The 27,363-nt window shown below is 40.5% G+C and overlaps 3 protein-coding genes across 3 annotated transcripts; 2 read left to right on the top strand and 1 right to left on the bottom strand.

The window, feature by feature from the left end:
* Positions 1-633: 633 nt before the first annotated feature.
* Positions 634-8,684, top strand: efcab14 (EF-hand calcium binding domain 14). The gene is made up of 9 exons (XM_006786399.3): positions 634-1,352; positions 1,915-2,063; positions 2,214-2,359; positions 3,094-3,192; positions 3,298-3,405; positions 5,478-5,630; positions 5,748-5,856; positions 5,955-6,086; positions 7,148-8,684. The coding sequence occupies exons 1-9, from the start codon at positions 1,177-1,179 to the stop codon at positions 7,324-7,326; spliced, it is 1,251 nt and encodes a 416-aa protein (XP_006786462.1). The 5' UTR covers positions 634-1,176; the 3' UTR covers positions 7,327-8,684.
* znf830 (zinc finger protein 830) lies at positions 8,458-10,054 on the bottom strand. The gene has a single exon (XM_006786398.3). The coding sequence runs from the start codon at positions 9,976-9,978 to the stop codon at positions 8,932-8,934; it is 1,047 nt and encodes a 348-aa protein (XP_006786461.2). The 5' UTR covers positions 9,979-10,054; the 3' UTR covers positions 8,458-8,931.
* On the top strand, positions 10,045-26,660 carry LOC102776848 (ankyrin repeat domain-containing protein 13C-like). The gene is made up of 13 exons (XM_006786397.3): positions 10,045-10,942; positions 11,035-11,076; positions 12,620-12,724; positions 15,204-15,289; positions 15,511-15,556; positions 15,761-15,827; positions 15,982-16,126; positions 16,229-16,360; positions 17,222-17,383; positions 17,469-17,548; positions 17,692-17,790; positions 25,090-25,190; positions 25,291-26,660. Exons 1-13 carry the CDS (start codon positions 10,582-10,584, stop codon positions 25,419-25,421), a joined length of 1,557 nt encoding a protein of 518 aa, XP_006786460.2. The 5' UTR covers positions 10,045-10,581; the 3' UTR covers positions 25,422-26,660.
* The last annotated feature ends 703 nt before the right edge of the window (positions 26,661-27,363 follow it).

Here is a 27,363-nt window from a genome sequence, read left to right as displayed (position 1 = left end):
CCAGAATCTAGTGTTCTACATATGTGTGTGTTTGTTTTGGAATATATTTATCTGATATTTAAATTATGTGTGCCATGTGCACAACACCGTTCTTAATTATTGTACTGTAATTTACATCCTGAACTGAAGTAAACTTTTTTTTATTTCAGTCATTATAGTCCACTTTAAACCAAAAAACAAAAAAGTAATAAAAGACAACACAAAAATACAATCATCAGTGATTACACCGTGAAATTTTCATTTGTACTCATGAAAGGTAGGAACATTACAAGACAACAGGTGCTTTTAAAGTATATAATAGACTGTAATCAAATGATCAAATATTCATAGACTGTCGTCTGTTTTCTTTAAAGCTCCATCAAATTTTTTGTTTCATATATATATATATATATATATATATATATATATGACTCAGCGTTATTGCACCTACTCTGTGTTCCACTGTTATCGGTCTTCATTGTTTTGCAAAACCCTGGCTCACAGTGACAGATTATAAGTCATTTACAACAGTTTAAATATTATCTGTCACTTTTTGACACGACCGTGCAACTGCTGTCTGTCTGTCGTTGACGGCTGGTGTTTTGCTCCCATGGCTCGCTCCCTGTCAAAACGGAGCGCAGGAAGTGGCACCGTTTTGGACCAATGAGCTGTGAGATTACTGGGACGCCCTACCCAAACAACACAGGCAGCAGGACAAATTGTTGTTGGAAATATGTTTACGATATGACCGACAGGTTGTATTGATTTATTTAAACACTTGAATGCTGTGTTTCGGAAATGACACAGGCCGGAGCAGCAAATTTGAAAACTCAATGAGATGTTGTAAGAGCACAGCGGCGACCAGCATTAGCAAACGTTAGGAAGCTGTCAGATGCTAGCCGAGGAAGCTAACCGGTAGCGCGTTGAACAAGTTATTTTAGAGAAGCTCCTTTATTTATCGGAGGGTAACGTCACACCGAACACTTTGTTCGTGTATTATTTGTATGGTAAAGAATCCAAAAACCGATGTGTTTTTATCTGTTTGCACCATTGCCTGGTTGAAATTTAAGCTAGCAAAAGGACGTTAAGTTAGCTTAGCTCCGCTCCGTAAACTTAACATCTACCAAACTGGACAAAACATTGGATTTAGTGGGGTTTAAATCGGGCTCGGCGGGTTCGCTGACCCCTCAAAAGAAGATGAAGAAGAGGAAGGAGCTAAATGCTTTGATTGGTCTCGGGGACAGCAAGAGGAAGAAGACCAAAAAGGGCTCCGGTCACCGGCTTCTCCGAACCGAGCCTCCGGACTCGGAGTCGGACTCGAGTTCCGACGATGACGACTTCAACGGCATGAACGGCGGAGTCAACTTTGGGAAGTAAGTGAGCAGTTTAACGAGATTTTGTTACGTGTGTATAATTAGCACGGTTTTTTTTCCTACGTATTTGACCTCATTAATAAGATGCCTTAAATTCACTTTGAGTTTCTAAAGAAAATCTGAAAGTGAATTCTACCTCTGAATTCACTTTTAATAACGCGTGCTTGTGTTTTAATGTGTCATGCTTTGGGACTGGCTTGTCACTATTTTATAAACTTCAGGGATACATAGGAAAATGCAAAAATAATAAATATGTTTTTCAGCATCATTTCAACAGTCAGCTCCCATCGAGCACACTGCCTTTATAGTGCAGAGATGAAAAGAAAACCTCTTTATTGTCAGATCAATTCACTCTCCTGCTTCTGTGCTCGGAGCATCAGGAAAATCATTGACTGTATAGAATCTACCCATCCAGATTTCTGAAGCATGATTGCTTAGAAGTAATCCTCATAATTCCCATAACATAGCACACAGCCTTCTGAAAATATCTCCTTCATTAAAAATGGAAGAATGTGTGCGGCTGTAAAGCGGTCTCACGTTACTGTGTTTCTTCTCTTTACAGAAGAAGCTACACACAGTGCTGCAATGTGTGCTATCCCTTGTTTCTGTTCATCATATTAGCTGCCTGTGTCATGGCCTGTGCTGGGCTCATATGGATGCAGATTGCTCTGAAAGAAGATTTGGACTCCCTGAAAGAAAAGCTGCACAGCAGTAAGACTCTTAAACAAACCTTGTTATCTTTTTGTTATCACTGAAAAGAAAAGAAAAAAAGGTCTTGTACTTTGTACACAAGCCTTTTATATACTAGTTAAACAGTCACATATTCCTTTATTTTAACACTTATGTTGTTTTTTGTTACAGTGGAATCCAGCCAGAAGGTTTCGTCAAGTGAAATACCAAAATTAAGCGAGGACCTGAAAAACAAGGAGAGACAGCTTGATGATATTGAGAACGGTGGCAGAGGCCTGAACAAACTCTGGTCCAATCTGACAGAAATGAACCGAAAGGTCAGTCGTAATGTCTGTCTGGAGGTTTTGAAACCACCTCGACATTTACTCAATCATACATACAAAACTAAGCTGTTAATGATAAGCTACTGAGTGGTAGTTAAACTTAAAGTGAGATTTAACTCAGGATGATGCACTTTTCATGCCATGTAGCTGAAAATTGCTTTAGAAAAGTTTTCGAAATCGCAGATATAATACATGAAATAGAAGTGGTGCCAACAGTAGTAGTTAAAGTATATTTTTTTAATTTGTGGTGTTAACTTGTAAAAAGAATGCATAATTTATGTTCCTACAAATTGGATTGGATTTTTTTTTTTTTTAATTTTCTCAAATGATAGGTAGAAACAAAGAATAAGATTTTTACATTTATTTAGTCTCTTTAGTCTTAATTTTAGGTTTGCTGAGATAAAATGATTGAATATATAAAGATGCCAGTTTGTTAAAGTCACCAGACTAAGACGTCAGCTTTTTAGTAATTTAGTAACGAACATGTTAAATTTTTACTGAAACATTCAAATTCAAAGCAAGATGGACAAAATGACATACCTAGTATAATAATGTAATAGTAATACAGTCCAAAAGCACCACATACATTTGTTTTAAATATGTAAAACAAACAGAATATTATAACATTAGTGATGGTAAATTTGAGGGATGTTCTATTAGATTGCATTTTTTGTTAGGTGTCCCTAATAAAGTGAAGCATGGATGGTTTGTGTCTTTTATTTGTACAGATCAGTTTGCTGGACTCTGCTGTAAACCATTTAAAGGCCAACTTGAAATCCGCTGCTGATTTAATTAGCCTTCCAACAACAGTAGAAGAGCTTCAAAAGGTGAGAAGAAAATGGTAATAAAAACAGAAAAAAGATGCCTTGTACTTTTTTCCCCCTTTTAAAAATTTTGTTAGAAGTGACTTTACAAATAAATTTCTTTTCCAGAGTGTTGCTACAATTGGGAGCACACTTACAAGTGTACAACACGATGTGAAGACTATGCAGGCTGCTCTTGAAACTCAGAAGAAAGATGACGACTTGAAGGAGACAGTGGTAAATTTATCAGTGACATTTGTAATAGTTTTGGTTGAACAACTGACAGTTGGTACAACTACATGTTGTGACTAAAGAGCATATCAGATCTTGCAAGCGCTTCCTCCACACATTCACACTTTCAGATTGCTTTTGTACTTCTTGCTTGTGTATGTTTGAAGTTAACTAATTGTACTTTTCCCTTATTTGGCCATTGTTTGCATGCAGTTACATTAATGTATGTTGATAATAAACCTGGGAAAGATTTCAGGTAATAATTACATTAAATGCGCAAATAATTTTTGAAAGCAAAAATCTGAGACTGCTTTAAACACTCAGTTTTTCTTTTTTTGTATTAGTGTCATGATACTTGATTCAGAAAGTGTATATATGTATAAGCAATTAGGTTTTACGTTTTGTTTTAATTGTTAATTATGCAGATTTAAGCAAACGAGAGAACAGAAAAAATTCCCTTTAATATTTTGCTCTGTGTAGTTACACATGCAAAAAACATTTTTAGTCACTTCAATGTAACTATTTTTATTTTTAATTTTTTACTTTCCTTCTAGAATGTACACAACCCTCTTGTTTGTGTTTTTCAATCATCCACATACACTCAGTGACCACTCTATTAGTTACACCTGTTCAACTGCATGTTTAGGAACATCAGTCAAACATGTGGCAGCTACTTCATGCATTTGGGCATGTCGTTATGGTCAAGATGAGCGAAAGTTCAAAATGAGTATCAGAATGGGGGATAAAAGTGATTTAAGTGACTGTGAATGTGGCATGGTTGTTGGTGCCAGATGGGCTAGTCTCAGTATTTCACATATTGTCGTTCTACTGGGAGTTTTCCTCATAACCATCTCTGGGGTTTATAGGGAATGGTGTCAAAAAATATCCAGTGAGCAGCAGTTCTCTGGGTGAAAATGACAGAGGTCAGAAAAGAAAAGAATGACCAGACTGCTTCAAGCTGATAGGAAGGCAACAGTATCTCAAATAACCACTCGTTATGTACTAAGAACTGAGGTTGTTCTGAAGGAAAAAGGGGATCCTAGCTGGCACTATCAAGATATGCCTAATAAAGTAGCCAGTGGTTATATATCTCAGTGTGTCTCAGTAGTTACGACTGTTTCTCAATGTTGATAAATTGTGTGAGAGGCAGAAGGGTCCATGAGTATAGCCTTCCCAGCTGTTTTTCACAAATATTGAAGGGTTAATGCAGTGTTGGTAGCTGACAACCATCACAGAATAATCAGTAGCTGTATTCCTTCAGAAATAGGATAGCTTTAGTATTTCACATGAGCAAAGCTGAAAAATTAATTTATGAGTCAATGTCAAAGTTGGATTTCACTTATGTTGTTTGACAGCTTGTCTGTTTTTATTTACATCTCTGCTCCCTTCAAATGCTGCTGAAGGCTGCAGATCTTATTTATTATTTATGTATGGACGTATAGAGACAGGTGTGCGCATAAAACAAGTACTGCGCGCACTGGAATGAATGCGTTAAATAACTTGGTGTCCTGCTGTCTAATGTACTTTCAGTCTCACTCAGAATTGAGACATATCTACTCAGACGTGACCAAGGCGTTTCAGTCGATGAAATGTCAGTTGATCTGCTTAACTGTTACACAGATCCAAACCAGAAGCTGAGGTGAACTTCGCCACAGCGAGATTAACTTGTTAAACCACAAATGCATGCATGCTTTTGCAGTTCTTGTCAAGCTTACATTGACGGAGTTGCTGGGTTAAGAAGGTCCTGTCATTTCTTGGATTCATGCCTTGTGTTTCCATCCATAATACATGAAACAAGTGCCAATCTATTTTGGGAGCTTAGATGCTTTAGTTTGCAGAGTGAAACTAGGTCAAATATCCGAGACGACTGCAGAATGTTTTCTCCACATTATTTTTCATTAGCACAACAGGAAGATAAAAGACACACAGAAAGTAATTGTACACTTCCATCTACCTGATACCATGACTGCAGCAGTCATATAAGGTACACTGTCAACCTGAACCCATTAACACCTTGGTATAAAATCTCTTTTCCCTTAACTATGAGATGGTTGACATGTTCTTTTTAATCATTATAGGACATAACAGACCTGAGAAAAGCCATGAGTGAGGTTAACAAGACAGAGGAGCAGCACCACACATGGACTGATGAGCAGATCCACATCCTCCTCTCTACAGTGGCAGATCTTCATCAGAGAGTGGCCTCATTAGAGAATGGCTCAAAACAAAGCGTCAGTAATATGATGAGCCTTTTTTTCCCTTCCATTTGTTGATTTTGTGGTGTTGTGTTGATACCAGGATTTACAGGAACACTGTAAGCACTTTTTATTTTATCTTCTGCTGTACAGTTGACCAACAATGACCCAGCACCTGAAGCGGCAGTCAGCAGTGAAAGTCCAGCAACTGAGGCGGTGAAAGAAGCTACAACAACCAAAGCAACACTGGGGGATGTGCAGGGTAAAGTGTAGACAAAAGGGAGCTTATTACAGAGGTCATATTTGCTCCGTGTTGCATTTTAATGCTTATTTCTTCTTTATTTATGTATTTTCTGACAGAGATCACCACCCCGCTGACAGAGCCACAGACAAGCAGGCATCCTCCCTTTTTAACTGCAAACCGCTCGAGGAGACATATTTGGACAAAATGTCCAAAGACGGTGTCACTGCCTGGCATCGGTTCTCTGACAGGTGCGCTCTAACACTATAAAATACACATCTCAGCATTCATAAGAAAAAAAATCAAAATATTGGGAATTACACACGCTGGCTTTATTGTGAAGTTAAATGAGACTATTGATTCTTCGCTGTAATGAAAGGAGTCTCTGCTTGTTGCCTGGCAACCTTACCAAGATGATAAGACTACCTTTCAGCCAACAAATAGCCCAGCGCATAATCCCCTAATCTTATTTTGATACTTTTTTTGCATTGATTCAGCAAAAGGGATACATTGCGTTAATGAGCTTTCGAGGCGCTGCAAGAACAAAACCATAGCAGTCCTTTCATATCCTTGTAGTACAGTGAGGCTAAATCCACACTTATATGAAAATGATCTGTGTCCAGAAGAATGTTTTAGCATCTCCACACATACTAGCAAACCTAATATCAGGCATTTCTAAAAGACTCACTTGTAGAGTTCCTAATTCTAGAGTGGTGCGGAAATGCATTTTTCTTAGAAAACTGTAAATGTGTGGACATGCTCTAAACCTATGAAATTAGATTTCTGTCAAAAGTCCTGGCATGAAATTAAAACATAATTAAGAGCAAATAATTGAATTTCATGAGTGCAGGTATGGATTGCAGGACGGAAGAAGGACCCTAATGTGAGCGGTCACTTTCTAAGCAGTGATGCCACAACCTCTGGATTAAACAGGTTCAGTTTTGTGTGGTAAACTGAGCCACACCATAGCAGTTATATACCATATTTGTTTACAATTAGGAAAATGCAGTTTGCATTTCCATCCAGTCACTATATGTGCAGTACACATATCTGCTGAAGACTGGGCAACTTTTTGTTGGTGGTTGTATATGCCTTGTATTTCGGCTCTAACTCTAAAATCATAAATGCTGAATCCTGATGTTCTTTATGAGTTTTTTTTCTTTAAATCTTAATAAGCTATGTGATGTTTTAAAACAAACTAATGGGACAGAAGTGAGGAGGCTTCAGAACTTGTTGCTTTGCTTTTACCAAAAAATTAAATATTTCCAAAGTGTACAAATTTTGTTTGTAATTAAAATATTTTTTGTTACAGACTTGGAACGCATGTTCCAGCAGACAGATGCTGAACAAAATTCATTGAGTCTGACCTACGAGGACCTGAGGGAAATATTTGGAACATCAACACCCAGCCATCGTATCGTCAAGTGCTTTGACACTGACGGGGATCAGAAGTATTCGCTGAAGGAGCTGAGAGCTGCTTTAGGTTTGTGAGCACATCATCATCACCGAGAGCAGTGAACAGTATTGAATACCCAGCTGGGTCTGTGGGGTTTGGGGTTTCCGCCTCTTTTCTGTAATTGCTGCACTTTCCTGAACTGAATATTTATCATACTGATTGTGGAAAAAGTGACACTGACATTCCCCGTACTCGCTCCCCATCCTCGAGTCCATTTCGACCCAGTGTCAGCCCCAAAGCATCTTAAATTTTAACAGCAATCCAAATGAGTATCTGTATATAGAACATCCAGCTCCTATGTTAACAAATGGCTCGGTTTATATTATTAATCCATAAAAAATAAGTGTGAATTATTTTGACTCTCATGCTTTACCCTGAATCTTAAGACTTGCAGCGTTCATGTACTTGTCTTTATTTGTTGGTTGGTTTGTTCGTTCCTTGGACCACCTGTCTCATCTTGATGTAAAGTTTTTGTGTATTTAGCTTTTACTGAGGCTGTAACTGTCAGTGTATAGCAGACTTTCCTCCTGCCGGCACCTGGTACAACTCACGTAAACTTTATTTATAGAACATGAGATAGAATTTTATGAATGTTTACAAATGACTACTATAAACAGCTTTGTCAGGCTTTTGTTTTGGTTTTAGACAATTTCCTAACTTCTCCAAAAACATACTTTTGTATGCTCTTTTCTACGCTGGATACAAGTTTGATTGTTCCCCCTCCTCATTTACCTTATTCAGATGGTTTGGATCATGTATATTATCCATCTGTACATGTATATCTAGTGACTGTGGTTCTGTTTTATGCATTTTCCTGATGTTTTGCAGATTTGAAGGGCTACGAACACTTAAAGTCACGTAAAAGATTTTTAAAGCCGTAACTCATGAGGCATATGTAGCAATAACAAAATGATTCAGATGTTACCTGTGTAGAATTGCAGTGAAAAGGCAGAAGACATAGCTCACAATATGTAACAGGTAGTATAAGAAGCACTGATCGTCACTCTGGACTTGACTCATTTTATGGCATTTAAATGGCCTAATAATGTACTTACATCATAGATTTGTCATATTCAGACTTTGTTGTATGCTGTAAAAATGTAATCTAATCCAGTTACCTTGTAAATGGGGTTGGGATGATAAAAAAAATTGCTTTAGAGACATAATCCAACATGTTGCATTTTTTAATTCTGTTGTGCTTTGCATGTTCCTTTTTATGTAACATGAACGCATTATTTATAACTTAACGTAGGCAACTAATTGTTTTTGCGGGACATTGGTTAGCTGGCTTTGGCCACCATTGCATAGATTTTGGGTCCATGCTGCTACTGTATGTAAATGAGAGATTTTATGAATGTCTTTGTTTGAGCACCAATGAATAAACACACAGTTAAAGGTTTGATTGTTGGATTCCTTGTGTCATAAGACAAAGTGGCAATTCTCATGTGTCTGTGGCACTCAGGTCTTTTACTAGAATTATATCCAATCCAGTCTGAAATATACAAAGGGAGAAAGATTTGATAGACATTTTCACAAACTTCACAGTTTTTGGAAACTGGAACACATTGGCATCCACCTTGAGGAAGGTTATAACAATATTCTGAATAAAACTGAGGTCAGTCACACATATCAAGAGAAAGTCAGGCCAGAGCTCCTTTGGCTCTCCAGTCCTGTGACAAAAGCCCCAGCAACTCCTCTTCTTCCTCCTCCTCTTCTTCAGTGCTGTCGCCAGTGTCCACTTGTTCCTGTTTTCTGGGCAGAGACTTGCTCTTCACCACATCCCGTCTGTCCCTCAGTAGTTCCACCCTCTTGTAACACTCAATTTGTTCATCAATTTCATCAATCTGACGTTCAAGTCGCCCCTCCTCGTCTTCTTCTGCCACGATGGCCTCGGACTTTGTGTTCACCTGTCGGATCTCCTTTTGAAACTCTTCCCACTCCTTGTCCATTTGATCCTTAGGAGCGTCCACGTTGCGCACTTTGGCATCTCTAACCGGATCGTCGAAGAAACCCTCCGGGAGCGCCTCGGCTGTGTTGTCTTTCTTCTCTGGGATCTTCTCCTGAACGTCTGCTTTGAGGATGGAGCCTGAATGGGAGATTGCAGGCGTGGGTGGGATGGAGCTGTCAAAGAAGTCAGCTGGTAGTCCTGCAGCTTCATCCTTCTGAGCAGGCGGATGTGTGGCCACCTGTTCACCTGTCTCCCCAGTAGCTTCATTATTATCATCATCGTCGTCCTCATCATAGACTCCAGCCAGCAGGCTCAGTCCTGGAGTCTTCTGTGAAGACGCAGCTGCCCTCTCGCTGGGTTTCTCGAAGAAATTTCCTGGCAGTCCTAACGAAGGCTGACCAGGAGCCGCTGCGGGTTTCGCCTTTTTTCCGTTAACGTCCTCGTCGTCGGGTGCTTTCCGCTTCAGTGGTTGACTCTGCGGTGTCACCGGTTGAGTTTTTGCTCCCTTCAGCTCAGCAACCTTTTCTTTGTGCTGTTTCCCAAGAACATGCGCCGGCCACAGTAGTTCGGACTTCACCTGCACATTGCACAGGGTACAACTGAGGTGACCGAGACTGTTGTATTTAGCAAACGGAGACTCGACGCGTTTCTTGTCACTGGCTTGCTTTTGTTTCTCCCTCATTAGCCGTCGAAGTTCCTCTTGATTAACAACTTTCTTCCCTTTTTTAGAGGTCGCCATTCTTGTAAACAAAAACAAGCTCGTTAGCTAGCCAGCGAGTTGCTTCTGGAGAAGTACGCGCGTCTCATAAAGATGACGCAATAGAATAATCTCGCGAGATCTGTCAGTTGCCTGTTAACGGGGTTAGCAGGGATGTTAGCTGAGGCTCAGGATTGTTGTATCGCCCCATTCTCCTGAATTCAGCCGCAAAGCGTCGATACCGTTTTAAACCTGCATCCGAGAGACGTGGTAGAAGAGACAACGATGTAGTCGTTTGCTCTTCTTTCTTATTCTCCCGATTCATTGTTTGTGTGTGTGGTTTTTTTAATGTTTGTCATTATTTTTTATTTTTTGTTTTCATCGCCGCACCCATAGATAAATCAAACCATATTCATTTTCTTGCAGCTAGCTAACGTGTCCTAGGAACCGCGTACCGCTATTTTAATAACAGAAGCGTTGCGAAAAAGCGTCGCCGGCCGTTAGCTCAAAATTTCTAATAGGACTGAGCAGATTTCATATTTGTGGATTTTTTTTGCTAATGCCCACTACCAACCGGATTCATATCGCATCTTCACCAAACGTTAGCCTCGTGTGTAGTTCCCCAGTTACCGCACGATAGACATCATGACAGGTGAGAAGATACGCACCATGAGAAAGGACCACAAGAAACCGAACAAAAATGACGAGATAATGGACACGTACGATGAGACCTCCAACGGGACTATCTCTAACGGCACCAGTAAGCATTTCAAGTCCAACAAGGCTTTCCAGAAGTCAATCAAAACCTCGGCACAACAACAGCAGCAGCTCAATGCCAACAACATCAACGGTAACACATCAGTTGTCAGTGACAACAACAAGAACCCAATAATCCTGACCAATGACGACTTGGAGTTCCCTGTGCATGAATGCGTGTTTAAGGGAGATGTGCGTAGGCTCTCCTCTCTCATCAGGACCCACAGCATCTCCCAGAAGGATGTGCATGGTAAGCTTTCTGCTGTCATGTTTCCATTTACATTTACAGTGTTTGTGCTAGAGGCTGATATTTACTTGATGTGTTTATTTTTTTAATTCCAGGAAACACACCTCTTCACCTGGCTGTCATGTTGGGCCACAAAGGTAATGCTGAACCATAGAGTAGTAAAATGAAATAACCTCATTTTAAAATTATTATTACCTTGCACTGGATTAAACAAAATTACCAAGAGCACTCTGAAAAAGTAATCTTCCAGTATCTGCTTAAGCCCAGGAAATTTGACTAAATCTACCGTGCTCTCCGTGGCCTAACATGGCTTTATTAAAAGAGTATTTTGAATCCTCATTAAAAGCCCCCTTTGAACGCAGCAGTTCCCTATTCCTGTGTTGGAATAGCCCACATACCCTTTGTGCGCATAACCGTGTCTTATCTGACCTCTGCAGAGCAGCGATAACATAATCTTGGTATGACACATTAGTTAGGCTCAGAGAAATCCACATATATCAGTAATTGCATACAAAGAAGCCAATTTATGGGCACAGAGACACAATTTCATTTATGTGTCAATTATATCACAAATTTGACTCAAAGTTCTTTGTAGTCTGTGTACCACGCAAAGTCCTTTAGTCCTGAAACCTTAATTTGGTACAGATTAAACTGAACTACTAGAAAAGAATTTGTTTCTTGCCCTGGTGACCATGCAATTAGTGGACAACTCGCTCTACCACCTGAGCCACAGCTGCCCCGTACCTACTTCACTGTTTAACAAAGTGGCTGTCTGATGCCTATTTTGGCATGCCATCAAATGAAGACAGAACAGCTGCCTCAACTTAATCCAGATGCAGACAGCTGTTTCACAGTCTGCCATTATTTCCTTGCTAGAGCCAAATCTGCCAAGTATAACTGTAGGAATGAGTAAAGTCAAGAGTCTTCATGCACTCCTGTCATTTGAGTAACTGAAGACCAAGTGTACTACTTTTAGTTTTTATGGCAACTCCGCCGACATGCAGGAAATGTTTAGCGTAAGCATGTGTCTGTCTCTAATGTGGCCATCATTACCATCTGTTTGCTTCTCTCCTGCTCTCTCTGCGCCCATGCGCTGTGTCTTTATAGAAATTACTCTAAATTGAAGCTGCTCTGATGTACACTTTGTTATTTCAGTTGTCAAACAGTGACACAAACACAGCCCGTTATGACTAATATCAACCACATGTCGCTTTCGAGCCATTTTTGAACCTGCTGCTCTCTGCTGTTAAAACCCTGACATTGTAATGGATGAGATTACATTCACATAAGTTAAAGGCAATGGTTGTGGTCCGATTTCAGCACTCACAGCTCTAAACATGTTGTCAGGCCAGCTCACCGATTAAAGCAAACTGGCTTTTTTAGGAGAGGATCCTTAAAGAGAAGCACTTTAGTCAGGAAGTCCACAGAGTGCTGCAGCAGTATACAGCATGAGAAACATTATTGTGGGTAAACCCGTTTTACCCACCCTTCAAATCATGGTCCTGTAAATGAGCGTAATTTGAGCATGTGCAGAACACTATATAGTGGCCTTTTGCAAATATTAAAATTGTTTCTAATAACAATGCATGTAGTGATAGTGCAGCAGTAACAGAACTGTAGAACTAATCACATTTGTCACTCATTGTTTGGTTGTTTTCTTCTCTTTTTCCTCCTTTTCAGAGTGCGCTCTCCTCCTGTTGGCCCATAATGCACCTGTAAAGATAAAAAATGCACAGGGATGGAGTCCTCTAGCAGAAGCCATCAGCTACGGTGACAGGCAAATGAGTAAGCCTTTAAAAACTACTCTGAATAGCTGTAGACTGACTTGAGCTTTTCATATTTGGATCTGTTTGTTACAATCTCAGTGTCACACCTGCAATCATACACACTCCCTGTTTTGACAGTTAGGCTGAGTTCTGCCTATCTGAGGGTTATATAGATATACAATGTGTTCTTTAGACAGTATTTGTGGGTTATTCAGTCATATCGGTAATTGGGAAGGTGTTCTGTATGAATGTTCATATTGTAGTGGTGTTACTGAACATCAGCTTGATAGCTGCAGTGTTTTGGTTGGATTTTCTTTCCCCACATGTTTTGTACTGGCATCAGGAATCAAATGAGTTATTCTGATTATAGATGAAATCTTAAGTTTCAGAAAACGTGTCTGCATTAAATGAGGGTTAGATCAGTGTTTCATTTTTTTTGACAAATAAAACTTGTGTAATAATGCTGAAGATATAGAATTTCTAGCAAATTGTCTCCTCCGGCATTGTCGTAAGGTAATGAGATAAGTGTTAGGATCATTTGTTAGTCATGTAAGTGTTTAACCACAACAAGTGCTCTCTGGCCATCCCATCTAAAAAGCTATGGTGGGGATTTTCTCTGAGCACTCACCATCCAGATGGGCTGGAACGCTGCCTTAGCAATGGCTTAGTGTTAGCCCCAAGCTTAAAGCTTGCCACTGCCCTGCTTAACGATGCTACCGCTTTTAGTTTCGACATCTAGTGAAATGGGTCAAATGACATGTAAAAGGTCCCAGCTAATGCTTTGTGGATATATTCGCTCCTCTGTCCTTGTAGGTTTTGGGTTAAGTTAGTGCGATTTGTTCAAGCTAAAGTAACATATAAATTGTCTGCTAAAAGGGCTGAATAGTAAATAATTTATTTTAGTTTCTGTAGCTGTGCTGAGCTGCACATTTTCAGTTCTTGCTTTTGGCTCTATAGATGATACGAGTGAGCTATGAGCATCATTTTCTTACACAGCCTGCGACAAAGCGTTTGAGGCCTGGTAGTTTGAATAATGACCCTCAGCCCTTGTTAGTATGCGTCTCGGCTCTCTGTGCTTGCTGTGGCAGGCTGTCTTGGGACTGGGACCGGGAGCTTTGCTTTTGAGAAGGTCACATCACTCACAAGGGTGAAGGGGTGGCAGAGGGACAGAGAGGGGGCCGGGTGCATTTAAACCATGCATAGAAATTCATAATCCAGTGACAAAGGATATTTAGATTTAAATCTTTGGCTAAATTTCAGCCGGTGCACAGCTGGTGTTAAAGAGAGACAGAGAGCAAGGAATAATAATGGGGTTTGCCAAATGTCAAGTGTCTATTTGTGTGTGTTATAGCTTGTCACAAAGCACTGCAGTCTTGTCATCAGTCATCAGCTTTCACTTTTACACATGTGCCCATCGTGTCAGCAGCTCACTATCTGGACGTGCGATTATCAACTGCCCGAGTGCAGCAGCGTGTGCCTCGTCAGCACTTCTCTTTTAGGTCACGTCTATTTTCTGCCTAATATTTCCCCTGGCTGAAATAACCAAGGATACGTGTGAGATATGCTGAGATATCATTTTTTTTCCTTTTTTTTTTTTTGTTGCCCTCTGGTTCATTCTGGTATCATTGAGAGGACGCTGGTCAGTTTGTGAGAGGAAGTCGTGCACTTCACGAGCCAACGGGTTACATCAGCCGATCCAATCACAGCTGTGGTGTCTGCACAGTTATATAAATTATATAAAGCTGGGTGGGATTCAGTGTTTTTGTGTTATGTAATAATCTATGAAATTCAGACAATTTTAACTGTTGTGGCAATCAGTGTGTCAGGATTTGGGTGACAGAGTTCAGTCCTGTGGACTGGTTGTGAAATATGCATATCCTGGCACTCATATCTCCCTCAGCGCGAAAGGTCATCTGAAAATGCTGGAAGAGAGGGTGACCACCATAAAATATTTGTGGCTTGTGCCAATACTCATGCTTTAGGGGTTTAAAAATGTATTAATAACATGCACTCAGCAGCTCCTGTTAAAATGCACAGTTGTGACTTTAGATCGGGGTTGTCAAACATAAGGCCAGGTGGCCAGAATCGGCCTGGCAAAGACTCCAATCTGGCCCACTGGCAGGCTGAAAATGTGAAAGAGGGCTTACATTTTGGGGACCTTTAACTTTATTTTTATAAGTTTTACAGTCTTTGCTCTTGGTAAAGATAGCCTTATGACCATTTATGCAAACCAGAGGAATTAAGTAATAGCTGAACAATGAAATCATTTAGAAAAACTTAGACATGCTGTTAAAATTGCCACTTCTTTTTCTTATATTAAGATATTTCAGGGATTTAATGTGTAGCTAAACATCTTTACGCTGACAGAAAGGACAGTTTCGCCTGCCCGGCCCACTTAAGATCACAGTGGGCACACAATGTAAAAAATGAGTTTGAAAGTCATACCACATTTTTGTAATTCACATCCATTATGATCCATCCCTGTTGTCTTCCCCCAGTCACAGCAATACTGCGGAAACTAAAGCAGCAGTCGAGGGAGAGTGTGGAGGACAAGAGGCCAAAATTACTCAAAGCTCTCAGAGAGGTGAGACTCATTTAAACACTGCGATGACAAACTCAGGTTTTCCACTGACATTGTTAAAGCTTTAGTCCCATAAAGTTTGAAAAACCTTCTCTGTATTGATTTGGTTAAATGTCTGCTGACTACCCGTGAGCATGCAATATCAAGTGATGATGCACGTATAATCTGAACTTTCTGTTATGTTGTGCGTTGACCTTTTGATGTGTTTGAATGCTTTGGTGCAGCTCGGTGACTTTTATCTGGAGCTGCACTGGGACTTTCAGAGCTGGGGTGAGTTTTAACTTTCACGCAAATGTGAAATTTTCTGCAACATATTCTCACACACAGCTACAGCGTGTAATAGTTTATAAGGCTGCTTTTGATTTTTAAATCCTTTGAAAATTTCCGGAGCTGTAACCTCACCCAAAAATCTCCATTAAGTGCGAACACAGCAGGAAGTCACTATTGAATAAATGCACGTCTCATCTGTTGTAGTGCCTTTATTGTCCCGGATGCTGCCATCTGATGCCTGTAAAATCTACAAGCAGGGCATCAATATCAGGTAAGATATAAATACTAGCTAAAGTCTGCCCCCATCTACACCACCGTGTGTTTAATGTAGCATATGTTTCCTATTGAGGTCGAGAACTTCTTTTAGCTCTGAAAAGTAGGACGTAACTATCTTCACACACTCTTCCTCCTCTCTCTTGATTTAGACTTGACACCACTCTCATAGACTTCACCGATATGAAATGTCAGCGCGGCGATCTTAGCTTCATTTTCAACGGCGATGCCGCACCATCCCAGTCCTTTGTGGTTCTGGACAATGAAGCAAAAGTGTACCAAAGAATACACCACGAGGTAACTGGGGGGGCATAAGGAGACCTCTGTTTCACATCATGTCATCAGAAAGATGTGAAAGAAATGAACAGCAAGAAGTTGACTCAGTGTTTTTGCCCCAAGGAGTCAGAGATGGAGACAGAAGAGGAGGTGGATATTCTGATGAGCAGCGACGTTTACTCTGCAACCCTTTCTACCAAGTCCATCACTTTCTCTCGTAGTCAGATCGGCTGGCTCTTCAGAGAGGATAAAACAGTAAGGCTTATTTCACAGTATGGTTAAAGCAAAAGCAATGTGACAACATTAGGATGAAGAAGGGGGAAAAAAACATATTAAAGGACCTTTGGGGTTTTTAAGCACCGGGACCTTTCCCATTTTACAAAAACAGTTGCCTCGAGGCGTTTTATAGTGTAAGGTTTACAACAGTGGGAAGGAAGAACTCCCTTTTAATAGGAAGCAACATCCAGGTGAACCAGGATCAGCTGCAACCCAGGCAGATGGCTGCCCTCAGGCACAACAGCAGAGCCGTGGTGCTTGAAATTTTAGCCTAATGTTTTGTGAAACACAAAAGTAAAAACAACTCTAAAAAATCAAAGTAAAATAGCCATTTTTCATGTTAATATTCTATCAGATATCCTAAACATCACATGTATGTTGAAAAATCAGTCTTCATTGACCTGTGTAGTTCTGGATGTGCTTAATTATTGTAAATTAAGGCTAGTGTAGAGTAATGGTCCGTAGCTGATTGTCACATGAGCTCATTTTCTCATTTTCTCTACATATGTATCATAAGTTCAGCTCCTTGAGCATCGAGGTGTCAGTGGCTCTATGATCCCCAGTTTGACAGTTACTGCTTTAAAAAGCGTTTGTTTTTTTCTTTGCTTCTTCATTTTAGTCTCTTTCTTTTGTGGTATCCCGAAGACATACAAGCACATTGAAAGATTAGAGGGAAATAAACATACTTAGCCCTTAGGTTTTACCTCATGACCCCTTGAAGGCATCACAAGCCTCACTTTGATCCTCCATACAGCCTGTGCAGCACATCCCAAGTTTGAAATGTTGTTTTTACTGCTGTTGCATTGGAAGTATGGCACCATCTGTTTGTTTCCTGTACAGGAGAGAGTTGGAAACTTCCTGGCTGACTTCTATGCAGTGAACGGTCTGGTGCTGGAGTCACGGAAACGGCGGGAGCACCTAAGTGAAGAAGACATCCTGAGGAACAAAGCCATCATGGAGAGCTTAAGTAAAGGAGGCAGCATCAGTGAGCAGAGTTTTGAGGTGAGAAGGAAAAAATTCAGGGCCGTGGCTTCATCCGCCAGCGGTGAATGGTGCTAACACTGACGGATGTTTTTCTGCCCTCCAGCCCGTGAGAAGGCAGTCCCTCACAGCTCCAGCACCCAATACAATTTCATGGGAGGAGTACATAACCGCGGAGCACGGAAAGTAAGCACCTTGTGTTTTCTACGATGTCATCAGTCGTCGCTGTAATTAGGAATTTATTCAGGGCAGGTAGAAGAAAATATGTATAACTGCTGAGTGTGAAATAACATCTTTTTGTGTTCGTCTGTGCCTCTTCTCACCTTCAGGCCACCTCATCTTGGCAGGGAGCTTGTTTGTAAGGAAAGCAAGAAGAACTTCAAAGCTACTGTAGCCATGAGCCAGGATTTCCCTCTAGGCATTGAGTCGTAAGTACATCCCTTGCTCCTTAGATCTATTTGCGAAGCTTTCTGTGCAGATTGAGCCTGGGTGGATACACTTGGGATACCAGAAAAGGGTAGTGCAGAGATGAAATGAATCACATCAGATAATTGGGCCAGGTAGACAAAAGGGCTTCAACTGGTTGTGGGAGAGAGCCACTGATGAGAAGATCACAAAATTCAAACACTCCCCCACCTTCACCATCCTCACCAAAAATGTTCTTTGGCTCAGCTTGGCCACCATGGGAACCCGGCACGGTTTGTTTGAAGTTAAAATTTCTTATTCGCTTCTTTTCATGCCTTACTGTATGCACCTGTAAGCTTGGAGCTGCAAGGCTTTCGTGTGTTGAGTCTTGTTCTCAGAGTCGGGCCAAATGATGGGCCTGGCTGATAAGAGTTTTTCAGTTTTAAATTTTGGAAACGATTTTTCCCCCAAAAAATATTTTATCTGACTTGATTAAGTCAGTGTAGGTTCTTCTTTTTAGTCTGTGAAACTTTCACGTCTCCTTCAAGAGGCTTAATTAGCTCTAAAGCCACTGATGGGAGGCTCCCAGGTATTTAACAGGTGTTGGGGTTTGTCCTGAGGATTGTTGTCCCTCTACTAATCATGTAAGTGTTCAGATGAGCCAAGATGTGAATCCTTGATAAACTGTTTTGTATGTGTCAGGAAATTCTTCAGGAACTCTTTGGAATCATCTTAATCCCAAAGATACTTTATTATCTTTGAGATGGAATGAACTAAACCATCCTTTCAGTGGATTGCATGTTTGTGCATCAGAAAGTTGGCTTTTAATTCCATCATCAATCAACTAAATGTTTCATGTCTAAGAAGCACTGGTTTCAGTGTTATTGCTGCATGTTCCCAGCTCCCACCTTCTGTTCTGGTTTTATTTGCGGTCACAAGTAGTCTTTTGGCGACTTTGTGTAGGAAAGAACTAATAAAAAAGATCCAGCACTTTAAAAGATCATTTCATGTTGCCCTCATTTGGGATTCAGGCGGGATGTGGCTCGGGTTTTGCCTGTAATGGGTTACAGGCAATGCTGTTAAATATTACGGGAATTTAGTAAAGACAATAAATTGCTTTATCTTGTCTACTGAATGAACCTTAATGGAGACAGCAATAAAAACCTGTCTTTATCAGAGCTAATGGTTTTTTAATGTAATTTTTCCCCTTTGCATTTTTTGCTTTGTAATGTTTAATATGCTATGTTTACTATTTGATCGTGTTCGGTTTTAATGTCATAATCACCCAAAATAGACAGTGCTCTAGTTGTTGATAATAAATAATATAATTTGTACGATAAACCTTTTGCACTTCTTGCATCATTTCCAGCCTTGGCGCTGGTAGTTCCCCAGCCCTCTTACCTTTCACTCTAAACTGTATGTGTGTGTGATTTGTGTGATTGATGAAATAAAACACTGGACTATTTTCTTGTGAATCGGTTTGGGGGTTCACAGAAACTGATTTATTATCATCATGCACAGCCATCAGTGTCACTCCAGTGTTTTAGGTTTAACTTTTACATGAAAGGCAGTTTTAGTCATGAAAGAGAAAAGACCTGGACGGTTAACTTGTAGCTACCGCCACCCATGGAAGTGAGCGGGAGGAAGCGCAGCGCTTAACTGCACCAGGTGATTTCAGTTAACACGTGTTGTGTTATATTATCGTGCGTAGGGATGGGTATCGTTTAGGTTTTATCCGATACCGGTGCCAAACCGGTACTTTTGAAACGGTGCCGGTGCTTAAACGGTGCTCAAACCGGTGCTTGAAGAATGGAGAACACAAAATTGGTCCAAAAACCTCTCATGTTCAGCTGTTTTTTTTTTAAAAAGATAACAATGTTAGCCTTTTCTGCAGCTATGGGGCATATATGGTATCACTCTTGGCTGGAAGCAGTGCTTAAACAATGGAAAAAACACAAACTTTGTCCAAAACCCTCTCATGTTTAACTGTTTTCCACTTTTTCTTTGGTCATTTTAGCCTTTTTGGCCAGGGTGAAGGGAGTATCTGCCATCAAACAAGAAGACAGCCGCATGTAACTACCAGGTGTTTGCTAGTTCACCTTACATGCATTAATGTAATAACGTGGTTAGCCTACTCAACGTAAATTACACACGAACAACATTAAGCTACTCACGCAGAGAAGAACGGCTGCTGCTGCTGCCATCATCATCCGTCATCATTTCTGCTACACTGGCAGGACTAGGGGCCAGGACTCTCCTCTTCGGGTTTTTGGGGGATGTTGCTACCTCCGGGTCCGATAACAGGCACCACACCCGCAGTAGATGTGCACGGTGTGAGGTCTCGCAGCAAGCTATCAAATACGGCGCATTTCTCGGCTTTTAAAAAAAAACCTATGAGTCGCCAGGTGTTTCACCGGATTTGAGGTGTTACCTCCTTTGACAGTATCACAGTATCAGCTTAAAGCACTTGTTGCAGGCTGCTGAGTTTGCATATTTTGCTGTGAAGTACAGCCAGACTTTTGACCACTTCGCCTTGGGCATTTTTAATCTGTAGCTCTGCTCTAAACGAACATACGTACCTGGACCCGCCTACTATCCTCGGAAACGTAAAATGATTGGCTAGAATCTAAAGTGTATCACAGCTCGGGAAAAAAAAGCACCGAAATGTGCGCTGCTTTTCGGTCTAGTTAATACTGTCGCTACCCGATCCGTACCGGAAACCCGATCGGTACCCCGCATGCGCAAATCTTACGTCACTTCCTCTCTTTGCCAGCACTGCGACATTCAATATATTTGAATGATACGGTTAGCGCCCAGTTAGCTCCTAGCATTTCTCAACAGCCCTGCCTCCTTTTCGACTACTGGGACATTTAAACAATGGATAATCCGTATACAAACAAATTCATGCTTTTCTCCTCAACAGAGAGCGTTCCCCGATTGAACAACAGCACCGTAAAATAAGAAGAATGGCGCCTAATTACAAAATTAATAATACAGACTTTGTAATATGTCACGTGAAGATTCAGCAGCCAGATGAAGTGTTTACTGGCAATTGACAGTGATAGCGGACATCATCATCACTATTCCAACAATCCTCTCCACACACACAAGCATAAACACACTCGACTATCACTAAATCAAATTTAACACACGTTTGTAATGACGCTAATTCAGTTTACAATAGGGTTCATTCGCTCGGTCAGCAGGTGGCAGTATCATAGTACACTGGGGAGTAAACTGCCATTAAACGAACAGAAGAAGAAGAAAACATCTGCACATGCGCAGTACGGATCGGGGAGTCCCGATCCGTAACTATCTTTTTATTTTTCGTTTTTGTCTACATTGTACTGAAATGCTTCATTATTGCAAACATTTTAAGATAAACTTATTATTCTAAACATTTTAACAGATACTCTGACCCATAACTATCGTAAAACGCTACGACCGGAAGTAGACACCTTTCGCGCATGCGGGGTACCGATCGGGTTTCCGGTACGGATCGGGTAGTGACTGTCGCTACCCGATCCGTACCGGAAACCCGATCGGTACCCCGCATGCGCGAAAGGTGTCTACTTCCGGTCGTAGCGTTTTACGATAGTTATGGGTCAGCGTATCAGTTAAGATGTTAAGAATAATAAGTATATCTTAAAATGTTTGCAATAATGAAGCATTTCAGTACAGTGTAGACAAAAACGAAAAATAAAAAGATAGTTACGGATCGGGACTCCCCGATCCTTACTGCGCATGTGCAAAGTCGGACCGTACAAATCGGGTCTACCCGATCCGTACCGCGCATGTGCAGATGGTTTCTTCTTCTTCTGTTGGTTTAATGGCAGTTTACTCCCCAGTGTATGAGGATACTGCCACCTGCTGACCGCGCGAATGAACCCTATTGTAAACTGAATTGGCGTCATTACAAACGCGTGTTAAATTTGATTTAGTGATAGTCGAGTGTGTTTATGCTTGTCTGTGTTGAGAGGATTGACTGGAATAGTGTTGATGATGTCCGCTATCACTGTCAATTGTCAGTAAACACTTAATCTGGCTGATGAATCTTCACGTGACACGTTGCTAAATCAATATTATTAAGTCTGTAATAAGGCGCCATTCTTCTTATTTTACGGCGCTGTTGTTCAATCGGGGAACACTCTCTGTTGAGGAGAAAAGCATGAATTTGTTTGTATACGGATTATCTATTGTTTAAATGTCCCGGGCAGTCGAAAAGGAGGCAGAGCTGTTGAGAAATGCTAGGAGCTAACTGGGCGCTAATCGTATCATTCAAATATATTGAATGTCGTAATGTTGGCAAAGAATTTGTAACCTTGTACAAGATTTTTGGCAAAGTTTTTGTGTTTTTATTTCAGAAAATATATTTAAAGGATTTGTACTGTTTTGGAAATATGTTTTGTTTGGTCTGCACAAAAACCAAAAACAATTCAACTTTGATAACAGATATATGATTAACTTGTTAATTTTAATGGCTAAATTTCATATTCATAAGTCCAAATGTTTAGGAAGACATCCCTCTTTTTATGTATTCTCCTTTGAACTTGTACAGTATCTTAACTCAATTAAGAACTCCACTAACCCAAAAGCTATAAAAACTTGGTGTTTGTGAAAAAATCCAAATCTTTCAATCACTTTATTCTTTGGCTTGATCAGTTACTTTCCCCCTAGCATATTTATATTGTTGTTTCTAAATACTGTTCTTGTATTTGTTTATTTATGCATACAATTCTTTTGTAAGTACAACACCATTATTGTGGTACTGTTTAATTCCATTTTGTATTGTACTGATGTTTAAATAAAGGATTTAAAAAAAAAAAAAAAATGTTGGCAAAGAGAGGAAGTGACGTAAGATTTGCGCATGCGGGGTACCGATCGGGTTTCCGGTACGGATCGGGTAGTGACACCGACAGACCCGATTTGTACGGTCCGACTTTGCACATGCGCAGTACGGATCGGGGAGTCCCGATCGGGGAGTCCCGATCCGTAACTATCTTTTTATTTTTTGTTTTTGTCTACATTGTACTGAAATGCTTCATTATTGCAAACATTTTAACATATACTTATTATTCTTAACATCTTAACAGATACTCTGACCCATAACTATCATAAAACGCTACGACCGGAAGTCGACACCTTTCGCGCATGCGGGGTACCGATCGGGTTTCCGGTACGGATCGGGTAGTGACAACTACCGTTTATGTCAGAACCGGTGCCATCCCTAATCGTGCGTTTGTCCTAAAAATGAGTTAGTATGCACAAATAACTTCCTGTGTCTGGAAGTCTAACATTCCTTAGACGTCAGCACAGAAAAGTACTTCACAGAAATTAAAGCCAGGCCGATGTAGAATTTTTAAGGCTGATAGTTTGTAATTAAAAAAATCCGATATATAGGACGATATTTTTTTATATTTCTTTCAGACATTAAACACAAACCATTCCATTATTTTTATTTATTTTTAGTCCTTACTAAGATAAAATGACAAGATAAGAAGATTATTGCGACAAGTCGTGGATAGGGATGGGTACCGGTATCCGGTGCCATCTGACATAAACGGTAGTAACCAGACCGAAAAGCAGCGCACATTTCGGTGCTTTATTTCCCTGAGATGTCATACACTTTGAATTCTAGCCAATCATTTTACGTTTCCGAGGATAGTAGGCGGGTCCAGGTACGTATGTTCGTTTAGAGCAGAGCTACAGATTAAAAATGCCCAAGGCAAAGCGGTCAAAAGTATGGCTGTACTTCACAGCAAAATATGCAAACTCAGCAGCCTGCAACAAGTGCTTTAAGCTGATACTGTGATACTGTCAAAGGAGGTAACACCTCAAATCCGGTGAAACACCTGGCGACTCATAGGTTTTTTTTTTTAAAGCCGAAAAATGCGCCGTATTTGATAGCTTGCTGCGAGACCTCACACCGAGCGCATCTACTGCGGGTGTGGTGCCTGTTATCGGACCCGGAGGTAGCAACATCCCCCAAAAACCCGAAGAGGAGAGTCCTGGCCCCTAGTCCTGCCAGTGTAGCAGAAATGATGACGGATGATGATGGCAGCAGGAGCCGTTCTTCTCTGCGTGAGTAGCTTAATGTTGTTCGTGTGTAATTTACGTTGAGTAGGCTAACCACGTTATTACATTAATGCATGTAAGGTGAACTAGCAAACACCGTGGTAGTTACATGCGGCTGTCTTCTTGTTTGATGGCAGATACTCCCTTCACCCTGGCCAAAAAGGCTAAAATGACCAAAGAAAAAGTGGAAAACAGTTAAACATGAGAGGGTTTTGGACAAAGTTTGTGGTTTTTCCATTGTTTAAGCACTGCTTCCAGCCAAGAGTGATACCATATATGCCCCATAGCTGCAGAAAAGGCTAACATTGTTATCTTTTTTTTTTTTTTAAAAAACAGCTGAACATGAGAGGTTTTTGGACCAATTTTGTGTTCTCCATTCTTTAAGCACCGGTTTGAGCACCGTTTAAGCACCGGCACCGTTTCGGATAAAACCTAAACGATACCCATCCCTAGTCGTGGATTTCTCGTCTTGCCAACAGGGAAGTTGCAGAGAGCCCTCTAGTGGAGAAACTATGAAACATCAACACTCATAGCATGCTTAAAGGTTATTTCTCCCGCCCTCCCTTTACTTTTTAAATGCCGATCACGACATATCGGCAGATAGCCGGTATCAACTATCCTCTTGTTATTTATGTGTTATATCAAACTATATAATATATGGAAATTGTTAACCTGAAGTACAAAGTCAATAAAGGATTACCTTTATTGTTCATACTGGCTATCACTTTGTTGTTTTTAAACTTATTTAAGTGATCTAGTTTCAGCTCAGATGTAATCAAAGGGTCATTTAGAGCTAATGCTGATGCTGGAATAGTTTCATTCAGACAATGCAAGTGAATATTTCTTTTAAAGGGGAAATGTCCTTTCCTTAGAATGCCGCTTAGGAGGGCAACGCAAAGACTGCAACTTTGAAATGACGAAGAAATCTTGTATCAGCAGGCGAAGTTATTACAGCAAACCAGGCAAAATCTGCCTTTCATATGACATCGTGATCAAATGTGAATCTGTCTTTTATGAATAATAAATTCAGAGGATCACCACTTAGAATGACTTGAAACTCTGTGTGTGTGTGTGTGTGTGTGTGTGTGTGTGTGTGTGTGTGCTGAAGGTCGAGTGGAGAAAGTGGCTGAACCTCTACCAAGATTTGCAATTCAGTCAAAATCTCGAATTGCATTGAATCTGTTTTAATTTTTTATTTATTTTTGTAAGAATTTGTGAGGTTCTGATTTACTCTCTTCTGCTTCCAGATTACTGAATGTGTTGGAGGTCATAGCTCCGTTCAAGCACTTCAACAAACTCAGAGAGTTTGTCCAGATGAAACTTCCGCCTGGTTTTCCTGTCAAACTCGGTATGTGAAGCGACCTGTCATTGCATTCCTGTGAGTAGATGAGTTTCAGGAGCAGGATCACCAATAACCTTCTTTTGCGTGTGTGTTTCCTGCCTCACAGACATCCCCGTCTTCCCCACGATCACAGCGACCGTCACCTTTCAGGAATTCCGTTACGACGAATTCGAAGAGTCCATTTTCTTCATCCCCGCCGATTACAAAGAAGATCCCAGTCGTTTCCCAGACCTCTGATCTGTAAACGGGGATATGGCCAGCAAGTTTGGGAGTGCAGACAAAAAAAAGAGGAATATTGTGTTGTTTTATTCTGTATTTATTAGCTGTGAAAAGGAAGGGGCGGGTGGGGGCCGGTCTTAGTGATCAGTTGCTCTGTTGGCTGATGGATCCAAAGCAAATCAATGCAAGCAGGTGTTAGAGCGCCACCTCACATGTAGATGCTTCGGGAGCTGTTTTTGTGAAATCGATGATAGCTTTCATTGTACTCGCTGTTCAACAGAGCAGTTAAACCCACTGCTCCATGCTGCTGTTCTCTACTCTGAAAGCTGTCAGACTTCATCGTCACTATTTAAATATTTCCCCTCATCTTCAAGGACAGAGAAATTACTTCTCATTCTTGAAAGTGCACTGACGCCCTCGTCTGTAAATAATTCACGTCTGTACTTCACAACAAAAAGAATAGCAGATATAGCTATATCCTCAAACTGTGCTTAATATTCATTTATATATTATGTATAATATATAGAGAGAGATGAACTCAAATGAGTAACACTGTGTAGCAATACATTTCCGGTACTTAAGAATGTTTTTAACCAGCTGGGATAAGGTTTAGCATTAAAGAAGACCTCCATTGTTACAGTACGATATCCGAGCCTTTTCCCCTGCGCAGGGACGCAGTCTCCTGCATCTTCAGGTTAGCTCATGTTACCTCTCGGCTGTCTCTCCATGTCTGTCGTGATCGTATGTGCTCAGTGTGTGAGTGAGTAACTGTACTGTACCAGGGGTTGTTGTATGTACGTTTGTGAATGGGAGAACCCAGGTGAGATATCAGGTAAACTGTTCTTAGTTTAACACTGCACTGATAAGAAGTATATTTAAGGCATGCTCTGGCTGTGTTGGCCTCCTGGATCACATGCATCTTTAAAGGTATATTCTCTGTTCTACTACCTGCAGGCTGGCTGGTACTTAAGGAGAAACTGGAAATTAGAACACTGACTCTTAGAAAACGTTTTAGTGCTTATAAATTCTCCTTGATTGTTGTCTGCATATGATTATCTTTTTATATATATATCTATATGTATACATATATAAATGCAAGTAGAGGGAACTAAGCTGTGAAGTTGATCGTTGCTGGATCTCTCAACTGTCCAGATAAGACATTATCTGATCCATTGAGCTGTCTGGCTTCAGCTAATATGTACTGCAACCATACCTACTTCACTTCCCTTTAAATAAAGCACCAGCATCATCTTTCAACTGACTGCGTGTTTGTAATAAAAATTTTATGAGGCTTCCAGAGGGGTGGACAAATATTTTGATATACTGGGGTTTCTTATCGCTTCAGTGGGTATTTTAGGTCAAATCTGGCAACGCTTCAAGACAATATTGTAGTCTGTTTATTAAAGAGGTGAGGCTAAGGAGGGAGAGCTCGTTTTATCCCAAGATACTAAAGATTATAAAATTTCCCCTGATTTATTGTCAGTGTGTGAAGACGCGTACGTTTCAATAAACTAGCAGAGCACTGTCCGTTTGGCTTCAGTGTTTAGTGCAGACATTGGAAAATAAAACTGGTAATTTTATCTGAAAAATATTTAATTTCTCAGAGCCTAGGCTTCTTTTCACTTTAATATGAAAGAGATTTAATATATTCAACATCCTAAAAATGTCTAGAAACCTATGCCAGATTAGTCCAAGTTAGGGTTTTAGACAAGTCCCAGAGACCAGAATTAGCCCAGCAAAGACTCCAATCTGGCCGAGCTTAAGAAAATGCGAAGGTGTGCTTAGATTTTCAACTTTTACCTGTCTTCTCATCGGTTTTACCGCTTTCCCTGTTGATCCAGCCCACATGTGGCCCACATGTAAAATGATCTAACTGAACTGGAAAATTTATGTTTAGAAATCCTCCATCAGCATTAGTTTTATGCCAATAAAGACTTGTGTATGTAGTATTGCTGCACTG

The sequence above is a fragment of the Neolamprologus brichardi genome, chromosome 18, assembly GCF_056152115.1.
Source record: "Neolamprologus brichardi isolate AB-2024 chromosome 18, ASM5615211v1, whole genome shotgun sequence".
NCBI lineage: Eukaryota > Metazoa > Chordata > Actinopteri > Cichliformes > Cichlidae > Neolamprologus > Neolamprologus brichardi.
Note: the sequence above shows the minus strand (reverse complement) of the source record. Positions and strands in the feature narration are given on the sequence as shown.